Source organism: Emys orbicularis, chromosome 3 (assembly GCF_028017835.1).
Source record: "Emys orbicularis isolate rEmyOrb1 chromosome 3, rEmyOrb1.hap1, whole genome shotgun sequence".
Taxonomy (NCBI): domain Eukaryota; kingdom Metazoa; phylum Chordata; order Testudines; family Emydidae; genus Emys; species Emys orbicularis.
Window position 1 is genome coordinate 42,568,490 of NC_088685.1, and position 13,028 is coordinate 42,581,517.

The 13,028-nt window shown below is 38.8% G+C and overlaps 1 protein-coding gene across 1 annotated transcript in view; it reads left to right on the forward strand.

Annotated features, from left to right (window-relative positions):
• The window catches only part of DLGAP2 (DLG associated protein 2), a 649,549-nt gene that overhangs the window by 599,928 nt on the left and 36,593 nt on the right, over positions 1-13,028 (forward strand). The window contains exon 11 of the mRNA XM_065400541.1: positions 9,951-10,300. Coding sequence (XP_065256613.1) covers positions 9,951-10,300 — 350 coding nt within the window. The remainder of the gene's footprint in view (positions 1-9,950; positions 10,301-13,028) is intronic.

Below are 13,028 nucleotides of genomic sequence, written 5' to 3' on the forward strand. Positions count from 1 at the left end.
GCAAAGTTGGTTGACTGCAGAGAGGAATACACAGTGCAGTTGCTTTGCTCTGTTGCATGCCAGAATGCTCCAGGTGAGCTATCACTGAGGGTATGTCTATACTGCAGTCAGGGGGATGTGATTTCAGCACAACCAAAATATCTTTACTCTAGCTAGCACAAGTACCAATAGCATTGAAACTGCAGCAGCACGGGCTTCAGCATGGGCTGTACAAACCTGCCCAGTGTGCTGGGTACTTCCTTGGGCAGCTAGCCCACACTGAAGTCTGTGCTTCTGCAGCTTCACTGCTACTGGTATTTGTGTTATCTAGATGAAAGCTAGCTTGGGTGCATCTGTACCTCTGATGGCCATATAGCTATACCCTGAGATGAAGCATGTATGTACTGCCCCCCACGTAAGGCCAGTGCCTCAAAGGCATGATAGAATTCTTTGTAATTAAACAGCTCCATCAAAAAACCTGAGCACATGGCTAATAGCAGCTTCTTAATCTTAAGAATTGTGCCAGAATATGGTAATATGTGGCCAATTCTTAATTATATATTAGATGTGTGACAGATGTGCACTCCTGTCCTTGATTTCTAAACATTATATTTTGTGATCAATTAAATCTGATCTCTGACAACCAATCCACCTTTGAGTCACCCATCAGGGAAAATGAATAGGAACTATTACAACACAATGGCCCAACAACCAGACTATGGAAGAGGCTATTTTACTTTAAGTATTTAGCCAGATTTCACTCTAGTCTGTGATAAAAACAGATACAGTTGGTAGAACTGTAGTGCAGGGAAAGCAGAGTACTTCCCAAGGAAGTACCAGCACACAAATGTCATTGTGACTATATTAATGGTTTCTCACCTGCCCATCTCTGGAAAGCAGAAAGAAAGATTCTTTTTAAAGAGACAGAGAGAGAGACAGGAGAAGCTCCCTGGCAATAGGCAGGAGGACATGCTATTGGGCCAAACTATGGGCTTGACTACACTTACAGTGCTGCAGCAGTGCAACTGCTCCGCTGTAGTGCTTAGTGAAGATGCTACCTAAGCCAATGGGAGAGCTTCTCCTATTGGTGTAGGTACTCCACCTCCCTGGGAGATGATAGCTATGTCAATGGGAGAGACCTTCCCATCAACATATTGCTTTCTACACTAGGGATTAGGTTGCTGTAACTACGTCGCTCAAGGGCGTGGATTTTGCATACCCCTGAGCAACATAGTTATCCTGACATAAGTTGGTAGTGTAGACCAAGCCTCAGATTTGATCTCTGGAAACATGTGAGCATGTAAGCCTCTTTGTCCTGGAAAGGTGATTAAGATAGCCAATCTGATTAGCTTTGGGGGAAAAGTAAAAATGTAGCTATGATAAGAAAATCATTTATTTTTGTTTAAAATATACTCTTTCTTTAATTTCCAATATAACTTGTTTTTTTAAAGAATTTGGTTGTAAATTTGCAATATCCAATTCTATCCTAGAAGTAAAACACCCAGAAATATTCTGAAAGAGACAGGCTCTGGAGTCTGGGGCACTCTGGTCCCAGGATAAGGACGAAAAGATCCTTTTCCAGTAGAACAAAAGGCAGAAGTGGGCACCCATGCAGGAAATGGCTAAGAAACCAAAGAGCAGACCAGCAGGGTGGAAGAGCCAGTGGATAACAAGGATATATTCTTGAAGCCTGATTTGCCACCACCCTCCACCTTGTGTAGTCATTTATACTAAAGTAACCTTGTCCAATGTAAATGCAGAGTGTCTGTGAAACACTGCCATTCTGATTTGGTAGCATTTTACATTCACTTTGCACACATACTATTGATTTCACCAGGTGCAAGTGTTGTGTCTCCTCCTATTTTGTGTCTAAAATAGTATTCTATAAATTACAAGTTTCCCTGCAATTTAACTTTCTTTGGCCCAAATTAATTGACTTTCATGTACTTTTTGCTATCGGATCAGTTTTGATTTTAAATAATAATAATTTCATGGAGTAATTAAATTGGAAGGCAAGGAATGGGCATTGTAACAGGTGTCTGCGGAGAAGTGCAAAAATGTATTTTCCTTTATTCAGATCATGAAAAATTCCTACAAATTGAACTATTTCCCTGAGATCTATACTCAGAGGACTCATTTTTGTTTGAGATGTTTTAGGATCCTCCCAGTTTCTTGTGGCTCTCCTTTTTAAATGCCCTTCATCATGGTGGCCTCCTTTTCCTCGGGAGCCCTTCAGCACTCAATGTCAGGTAGAGGGGAGGGTCACAGCAAGGTGAGGCATTTTTTCCTTGTGGTACATACTAAGTTCATACTGTTTCTGCATGTAAGAGAGGGACCAAGCTCAAGACTGTAAATGTGGATCCTGTGCATTACAAGTGCTACTAGACTGTCCGGCTAGCCCCAAGTGACTAATTTATGTTAACTTTTGCTTATTCCTTCAGTTGATCCATCTTTGTTTAAATAGCCCAAAGCCACATATGCTTTATATCTAAACATTTCTAAAGCATCTCATTTTTATTGAGTGCAGAAATGTATTAATGATTCAGGAAAGAGACCCCTGGCTAGATCTCACATTTCTACTTTCTTTTTGTCTATGTCAAATTGAAATGAATCTGTGTGATATTATCCTAATCTCTGAAAGTTGTTTTACATGGTCATTAGAGACCAGATTGTGAAGTTGATTGACAACATGCTTATGAAATATAAAAAACATGTCTCAAACATCTCTTTTTTAAAGGAAGGGCTTTTATCCTTCAAATGGGACTGGATTTTTAGGAAATTCCTGAAAAGGGGCATCCTTTGATCAGCAAATAAAATCATTTAAGTGCTCAAGATATCATAACTCAAAAGCTCATTTGCTTTCTGCAGTCAATAGTCTTTTAATGTTCATTATTCTTTGTTTTTAAAAGTGATTTTTTTTTTTGCAGCCATGAGTACTTAAAAAAAAAAAAAAAGAGTTCCATATTCCTGCTGCATGTGAAAGCATTTCTAACAAAGCAAGGCAGTGCTTTCAGGACACTTGAGGGGTGCCCATTTTCAATTATGTAAATGCATTTGATTATAAGAATTCACATAATGATCAGAAAATCACATAATGAATTTATGTAGTACTCTCTACGTTTGGGTCCAGATTTTGTCACGCCCTTAAACTGGCTGGCACAAGGAACCTTTCCTCTTGCACAGTTGAAGGCTTTGCACTGTGGCAGAGCAAAGGACGTGCCAAGGTAGCACTATCCTCACCTTCTTTCTGCATTAGTCAAAAGAACTAGCACCCACAGGAGAAAGCACAGTGCATTCTCTTCAACAGCAGCTCAGTGGTCTTGCTCCTCTGAAATCTGGGGCACATTGTATCTTCCTGAAGCAAGATGCCCCCTGGAGCACCTACTGAGGGAGCGTGCCTGTGCATCGCCTCCAGCGCAGTAACCATACCCAGGATGAATAAAGCGTGTTACTCAGGAAATCTCATGTACTTTCCCTATCTTCTCCCACGTGTAGTAAGGGGAAACCATTCTTTTTAATTGCTGGTATCTTTGAGTAAATTCGTCATGCAATTAACTTTATCTCTGTCAGCTGGATAATGGCATCTTCCCCTTGAGTTAGTGTTTAATGGCTATATTGATTCATAAGAAAAGGGTGCTCACATCGTGCAAATGCACTGACAACTGTGGGTGAATTAGAAAGCTGCATCTCTTGAAGGTGGCTGGACTGTGACCTCATGAAATTCCAATCCAAAATACTAGGTCTCACCTCCTGCCTTTCATCTTGAAATCTCCTGATTCACTTAGATAATCCTAAACCTAGTTATTTGTAATAATCTCAGTCTGAAGAGCATTTCATTTCTAGTACAAATTATATTTGCATTGAAAAAAATTGGTTAGACTGAGTAACCGAATTATTCCTAGAACTGTTTCTACAACACACAGAAAATTCAGCCAAATGCAATGAGGTGTAAGGGGGGAAATCTGCTTTCAGTTATACCAGTTACATTTAAAAATGCCTTTCATTGAAGAGAGAAATCAGTATAAATACTTTGGATTTATACCATTTCTGTCCCATCTGAAACCTAAACTTTAAGCTCTTTGGGGCAGAGATTGTCTTCTGTACAATGTGTCTGTACAGTGCTTAGCATGCTGATTTCTGATTATGCTTCATAAGAGATATCATAATGCAAGTACTAATGAAAGTTGAACATGGTTCAGAGGATGTGTCATTCATGGGCATCTTTGGGCCAAACTCAGTGGTGATAGAGAGTTTTATGTATTATACATGATATGATAAGTGACAATATAGTGTGCCAATTTGGCACTGAGTGGGTGTGCAAATCATGTGTAATTTACATATCGAGGGAAGATAGCAATAACATCAGCTAATGGGAATTGACTTGGATGAGGTTGCACCTGCTTATATTGTACTAGGACTAAATCTGGTCCCTACAAAAAGGGGGGGGGGAAAGGGTGTTACTCTTCTTTTTCCTGCCCACCAAATGCCAATTTTATGCATATTACACTACCCAATTCCTTTCTTTTGACCAACTTACACCAACTTTATATCATCTTTTACTTTAACCCACTGTGAATCAACATAGAAGCACTTTATTGTCCTGACATAAATTTGCCTAAAAATTTATTTCCTAATAGGAAAACGCAAGGCAATTGCGTGTATATGTTTGCATTAACGATGGACAAGGATCTAAATAGCCTGAACTGCTATTCTAAGGGGCCTATAAGACATCCGTATAATTTAGCATAAGGAGGGAGGTTTTTGTGTGTGTCTTGACCTGTACACTTCATTTCCTTGTTTTGGGATGATCAATAACTAACTGATGAAGATAAGTTGTAAATTCTGATTTCCAGAAAAAGGTTTCTCCTGTTTATAAAAATGAAACTATCTTTGTTGAGGTAACCTACAAATGTAATAGGAAAACAGTCTCAACCTCTTTCATTCGTACTTCTTTACATGTTCAGGTTAAAACAATCCCATAATATTTCTTGACTACTGGTGCCAACACATTTTTCTCTTTGTGCTTCAGAGCTGCTGTAGATGTCACAGATCAATTGTCAGCGTGGAAGTAATCTGTCATTTTTACTTTGTATGTGCCTCTGTGTTCAACAGCAAGATTGTTGCACAGTGTATTGAAAATGGCCAGCGATTAAACATCAAAATCATTCACCTAAAATAGGGAAATAAAAAACTCACATCAAATTTCGCATGTTCCTCAATAGATTGGGCATTTTCTGTGTTATCCAGGAATGCTGTTTTACATTGGAAATAAGCTTTTACATAAAAACTGAATCAGGACATTTCCAAGGAAGCTCGGGCATGCCTCTGCTCAACCCGCACTATGTATTCAGAGGCTGCACTGACTTGCTCCAGGCCTCCTCACAGTGTGTGTGTGAATTGTTCCACTGAAGGGTGGGACTTAGAAGCTAATTGAACATTATAGGAAAAATGGCATATGAAAAAACTGAGTTGAGGAGAGATTGAAAAGACTGGAATTGTGTATGTTAAAAAGGAGACAGATAAGAGGGGGCTTGACAAAATTGTACAAAATAGTGAATGGTAAAGAGCAGGTAGATTGAGAGCTTCTGTTCTCCCCATCTCAGAACATAAGAACAAGGGGAAATTTAATGAAATTAAAAGGTAGCAAATTCAAAATTGAGAAAAGGAAATATTTTTTCACACAACATGCAGTTAGAACTCATTGCCCCAGGAGATCACTGAGGCAAGGAACTTTGCGAGATTTGGAAGGAATTGGACACTTTTATGGATAAGAAGACTATCCAGAGACATAATAGTTAATGCTGACAAAAGTTTTGGAAGAGATACTAAACCTGATGCTTCAGGTTTTAGCTAATCTCTAAATATTAGAGATCAAGATGAGGCCTAATATAGGGGACAGCTCCCACATCTGCCTACTGCAGGATTCTTTTGCCCCCGTCAGCACATCCCTCACCTTCTATTTAGTTATCACTTAGCTAAGCAATACATTTTGTGTTCATTTAAAGCAAAACCCCTCATCCCTGGCCCCGCCCCAGAGTCCACACCCCCAGCCAGAGCCCACATCCCCTCCTGCACCCCAGCCCCACCAGAGAGCCTCACCCCCATCCCGCACCCCAACCCCCTGCCCCAGCCCAGTGAAAGTGAGTGAGGGTGGGGGAGAGAGAGCGATGGCAGGAGGCGGGGCCTTGGAGAAGGGGTGGCGCAGGGGCAGGGCCTCAGGGAAGGGGCAGGGCAGGGGTGTTCAGTTTTGCGTGATTAGAAAGTTGGAAACCCTATCTCTGTGTCTGCAACCTGGACTTTTTTGCTGCTATGTCTCACTGTAAATATATATTAAGATTGCTTATGTTCTTAGATCTTTTTTCATCATTACCTCTTTCCTGGTTTCTCCCTCTCATTGTACATTTGGGGATGTGGGGGGTGTAAATTATGATGCAAATGCTTTCCAGTGTAATGCAGAAATAAGTCATAAAATGTATTTGTAAGACAGCTCACCCAGCAGAAGGCCAAAAACAATATTAAGTTCACAGAAGTAACTCTTAAATCTTACCAAAAAAAAAAAGTAATATTCAAACAACTACAACACTAATTCTTCCAAGAGAGGACCTTTATAAAAGCAAGACAGAAATTAAGCTAACTGTGGAAGTATGCTGAACAAGTTCAATATTTACATTTTGTTAGGGTAGAAATGGGACCTATTGCCTGTGTATTAGGATTATGCTTGCCCATGAGGTTTCATTGTCACATTCACCATATGCTTCATTGCTCACTGCTGTTCTTTGGGATGAAGACAGCTGGTGAAATATAATAAATTAGTTATAACGCAGATAACCTGTCTTAGTTTAATGTCCTTATCTGGATTTCACCCACTTAATTTCATCCCAGTAGCGCTATTTCTAATGCTTTCCAGCACTGTGACCACCTGCATCTACCTTTTCCAGCACCATCATTAATTTGAGCCATTGTTTAAGCTTTGCAGATACTATTGTAATTTCCAAATACTGTGTTCATCTCCATCTCTGAGAGGACAACTATATTCTGAAAAGCTGCCCTGGCATTTGAAAAGTGTTTTTGTTTGGTTTTGTCTTCTCAACCAGTAGTTACAAATCTGATAGGAGATAAGTTTGGTGATGGAACAGTACAACCATGCTTTAAAAAAATGCATCAACTCTCAGAATCTGGACCGTCTCTTCATTCTCATTTTCTCAAATAAACTCTTTTATTAAAGTCTGTTCTTATTATAGTCTATTCTGATTGCTATGAATAGTTGTCCTAGTGTTTACAGACAAAGATGGCTTAAGGGAAATTGATGAGACAGGCATTCCATTGTTTTAAAGAGAAGTGAAAATATTCATAGTTGATTAAAATTATAAATCAAGATATTTGTAATTATTGATTAAAGAGAAATGTTTTATGTTTTTCTAGATCATTCAGTATTGTTTCAGTCATTCCTGAACAGCCATTTCAGTCAGGTAACCTTAATGTTTACTGTCTAGAATCTAGTTACCTGGGCATACAATCCACTAAAGAATGACCATCAGACCTAGACGGTAGCACCACACTTTGAACAGTTATGTTTTTGAACCCCAGGTTCAGAATTTACACTCAAGACCCCTTCCCAGTTTTGCAGTTTCCCTTCCATCTCAAGGAAGCAAGACATGGCACAAGCAGAATTAGGCAGAAAAATCATAATCTGATTTCTGAACAATATGTAAGGAAGTATAATGATGAACATTCCAGTTTTATAATTCAACATTTTAAACATATTTCCTCTTTATTCAAACACTTTACACATTAACCTGTCATTTGCCCATTCCCACTCATTATAATCAGTTTAAGATTGGTATGTCTATGTGTCACCACAAGTGCCCTTCAAGTAAAGTAACAATAGTCAGTGCAGTGACAAACATGAACTGTTTGTCCTGTGTCTAGAATTTGGTCACCAATGTCCACTCAGCCCACCACTAACACCACAACACCTTCTATATTTCAAACAGTTGATGGTCGGGTCTGTGAGGTCTTTGGCATCTCTTGAATCTGATGGCACTATCTATTGTCCCTGTTCCTTTAAACTTCTTTAACTCAAAGGCAAGAGCCTCCTCAAATTTCCACCAGAATTGGAGCTGTTTAAATAAGTGGTAGGTTCAAACTGGGCTCCTACTGAAGGGTTTTCTTCTCCAGTACTCACCCTTTTTCCTGTTTCATCTGTGATTACCAATGATAAAAAGAAAATGGAAGAATAGCAGTTTTCTCCTGGCTCCACTTTCCCCATGTGGTAACCTTCTCATTCTTTCTCAGCAGAAGTTACAATGGCTAGCAGCTTCTTAGTCAGCCTCTCCTCTCTCTAACTGTAGCATAACATCATACTAACTGGAAAAAACTGGATAGTCACTCAGGCCTATTGCTTTGCTTATCATGTGACCTCTCTACAGCAGGAGGCACTCTTTGCCTGAGTCTCTGGCTTACCTGGGTCACCTTTACAAAAGCCTGCAAAATGAAAACCCTTGCTGTTAAAAGTAGCTTTATTAGGCCTTATCTACACACACAAGTTGTACTGCTAACTATAGTGGTATAGTTAAAGTAGTACAACTCCACTAGTGTGGGCACAATTATATCAGTGTAAAAGTGCTATAACTACTCCTGTATGGGAAGGGGAATAAGTTATACTGGTATAAGGCACTGTTGTATCCGTATAACTGCATCCACCCTAGGAGTTGTACTGGTCTAACTATTTCAGTAACAAATCACTCCTCTACCAAAACAGTACAAACTAGTGAATGGACCTGGCGTTAATGCAGTCCCTTTCGAGTCAGTTGGATTGGATTTAAAAATTCCGATTGGTTATGGTATGATAGTGATCACAAAATAAATAAAGTGTTTTCTACCACTCTGCAAACTGTTATTTTTCTGTTCCCTGAAATACCAAAAAGCAAGAGATTTCTCCTGGTCAGGATTCTCCCTTTTGTAGTCTCTCCAGGATGCACCTGATGCTTTGTCAAACTCTCTGCTGTAGGATGGGATTAGAGTCAAACGAGAAGCAAACCTGATTCATCCTGTTGATATTAGTTCACTGTCCCTCTGATGTGTAGCCTGTTCTTTCAGCATCATTTTTGTCCTACTTTTTAGATCTGTACTTTTGCTGGTTCTGTCTATTTCAAAACAGTACCCTTCAATATACTCTCACTGCATTTAAAATTTACTACAGGAATATGGATAAAATGTCACTGTAGATTAAGGTATTTTAGTCTGTTTTGGTTTTAAAGGTAATTCTTAGTCTTTGCATTTTAGAAACATTTATATGTACAGAATTTCCTGCTTGACTAATATTTGTAGCTTGTTTTAATCATATATATTTTAATCCTTATTCCCATTTAAGTAGTCATATTACTGTCAGACAGTAAATCTATATCCAACAGTAAACCTAAAATTAGTATTGAAAGATCAAAAGTGTAAAGTGCTGCTGCTCAGTGAAAGAGTCTGTCGAAGAATTTGTTTCAATATATTGCTATTGCTTTCTTAATTCCCCACTGAATCAGTGAAGAATCCAGAGTTCAAATGATTACATGAGGTGAAAAAATCATCCCTCATTCCTGCTATCAGCTTTATCCCATGGAGAACCAGCCCATGGGCACTAACGTGTACAAATCTGCACATCACTCTCAGTACTCAGACATGCGCAACAAATCCGTGCTAACTCCTTTCATCTTCACTGTAATCAAGGGTTCTCATTTTAGTATGAGGAGCGTTTTCAATCCTTGCTTCCCTGATGAAATAAAATAAACCTGTTGCTATGGATACCCATCTTAGTATGAGAAAGAGTTTGTGCTGATAGCGAGCTTTGCAGATGAACACTATTTTGCAATTGTCTTTGGTTTTTAAGTAGCACAGTCTCTATTTTACATTTTTATCCAATAAAGCACAATATTTCCATTAACAAATTAATCTTGATTTCTTTTTTTTTATTCCTTCTGTAGCTGTAACTTATACAAGTTACAAAAAAACGCCGCCACCGGTACCCCCACGTACCACTTCCAAGCCACTCATCTCAATTACAGCACAGAGCAGCACAGAATCCACCCAGGATGCATATCATGATAGCCGGACTCAGAGGATTTCCCCATGGCCTCAAGATGGTCGAGGGATGTACAACTCTACAGACAGTTTGGACAGTAACAAGGCCATGAATCTTGCCATGGAAACTGCCGCTGCACAGCGCCATGCTTCTGAGAGTCAAATCACTTCAGTACGAACCAGTGACAAGGCCATTTTAGTGACAAAAGCTGAGGAGTTTCTTAAGAGTCGACGGTCCTCTATAGGGATTCAGGTAGCCTATCATTAACATCTGTTCTGTGATGAATTGCTTGCCTTGGTTCTGTAAATAGCATAGAATGAGTCATTCAGCTTCACTGACTCTAATAATCTAACAAACAACCCCTGGCTGCTTAGCATTAATTGTAATTCGCATCATGCCAAAGTGGCTGTGCAGAAACCTGGAAGTGAAATGAATGAATAAATCTCTAGGGAGGTTACCTGTCATTAACACTTGATATGAAAATTATATTGAAGATCTACAGGTGAACTGCATGTTCATCTCTTTCACTCTGTGAATTCATAGTCTTTTTTTATAGAACTATGTCAGCTTTAAAATCCTGGACTGCATTTTTTCATTATCTTTCCTTTTTGACCATGGGGGATGGGTGCTGATGCTTCTTCTGTATTTATTGTTTGGCTGGATGGTTTTTGGTTTTGGTTTTTTTTAATTATTATTTAAAAATAACTTCTCCAACTCACCAAAAGCAAACCAGGACCGGGAGCTTTGTTGGGGATAAAAATATAAAAAATGTGTCAGTATAGATGGACAGGGAATTGTAAACTGGACAGTAATTATGTAGAATTATAAGAAAGTCCTTTGAGTAAATTTGTGTGACACACAAAATATATTTTTTGGCTTACAAAATGTCTGTGGTTCTATGGAACATACTGTCACACTAGTTTCAGTTGAATGAAATATGATCTAGAATGCAAATTTTAAATCATTTCTTCTGCTGACTGGCAGATACTGGTGCTGGTTGTCATTTAGTCATATCTCTAGCAAATGCTGATTATTAATAAATATACTGCAGGTGACCCTGCAAACAATTCAGGACCCTTTGAGGATGAAGGAGCAGGTTCTGTGCCTGCAAACACTTAGGCATATACTTAACTTTAAGCATGCAAATGTTCCCATTAACTACAGTGGGACTACTCATCTGTTTAAATTCATTTCATACAGTCTCTTAGTACAGGTGATGACCAACATTTTTAGTAGGGCTCTGATGATTCTTTGTGTGCAGTAGTTTTGGTAATGTGGGTTTATAATCCCTTAATCCATCCATGCAGTGATTTACAGGGACACAGTGGAATACCTACAGCAACCCAGCATTTGGTGCTTGGCTCCTAATTCTGGTTTTCAAGTCTGATCACTGTAAATGACAAAAGCTGTTTGTGAAAGGTCAGAGTCTAAAAAGGCTGAAGCATATATTTTCAGAAGTGCAGATACCTCTTATGCATTTTTTTGGAGGATTTTGTATATAAGATTAAAATTACAAAATTATCGCAGGACACAATATATTTGTACTGGTTATTTCTGCAGTAAATTCCAAATGTTACATCTGTGTGAAAAATATTCATTGGCAACATTTCTTAGCAGAAAATACATTTTGTCATATTCCTGTTGCTTTGTTTGCAATGAATAATAAAGCAGAGTAGAATAATTTTATTTCAAAATACAGAAAAAATTTAGTTCATGCCTCAGAAATAAGACTAAACTACTTCAGTTTGGTTAGGCTTCTGCATCAAAGCACCTAAGATAAGGATGTTTTTTATTTACATATTACCTTGATAGACTGCATTACTAGCTTTCTCATTAGAATGCAATGCAGTGCTATTACATTGCATCTGAATATATTTGCATTAATAAATTTTGCATCTTCCAGGATGGATAATTAGTGCATTATTAATGTTGCTCTGATTTAACAAATTGGTTTGAAAATTATTTCTATTACGGTTCTAGACAATATGAGACAGTCTGAAACATAAGGCAGACTGCTACTATGAAAGTCTTGCAACCATACAGGTTGTGAAGATGGTAGATTACTAACATTAACACCAATCTAGCAATGCTGCTGCATGTGGAACTGTACAGTTCCTGCATGTGGAACAGCTACAGAGCCCAGCCCTTTATAGGAAAAAGAAACATTTTCTGTCCTTAATCTTGCACCATTCAAGTCAGTGGGCGTCATTGACTTCAATAGCCCTCTATTCCCGAAGATGGGCAAACTGTAAAATGTTAAACTTTGGTTAAAATTTAGACACTGTTCTATAATATGAATTGTAGTTAAGTCTTCAGTTTTGTCATTTCTGTAGTGAGAGTCGTGAAATTACCAGAAAGTCATGAGAGTACAAGAAACTACTTTGATATAGAAACAAACCCAATGTATGTCAAGATCAAATCATGATTACATTATTGGAGAAAGTTGTGATATGTAGTATAGAAAATGGACTCTTTCCTTCATTTGTCATGTACAGGGCACCCTTCAAAATGGGTAATTTGTATTTATTGTTTGCAGGACCCTCTCTACAGTAATTGTTACAAATCCAAAACCTATTTTGCTTTAGTCTGCATTAAAAATGTTAATGGTGACCAACACAAAATAGGAAAGGAATGGACTAAAGATTATGTAGATAAATTGGATGTATTCAAGTCGGCAGGGTCTGATGAAATTCATCCTAGGGTACTTAAGGAACTAGATGAAGCATTCTCGAAACTGTTGGCATTTATCTTTGGGGACTCCTGGAGCGTGGGTGAGGTCCCAGAGGACTGAGCAGAGGTGACATGGGGGGGTACCACATGGGGTCACATGCCCTCCCAGATTTGCTGCTTTGCTTGTACTGAGCATGCTCACATGGACTGCTGAAGCTGCTGCTCTTGCTCTGCGCCCACACTATCGGCGGGTACGGGTCGTCTCTGGGACTGGGGAAGGGCAAACAGTACCTGTCTTTAAAAACAGGGA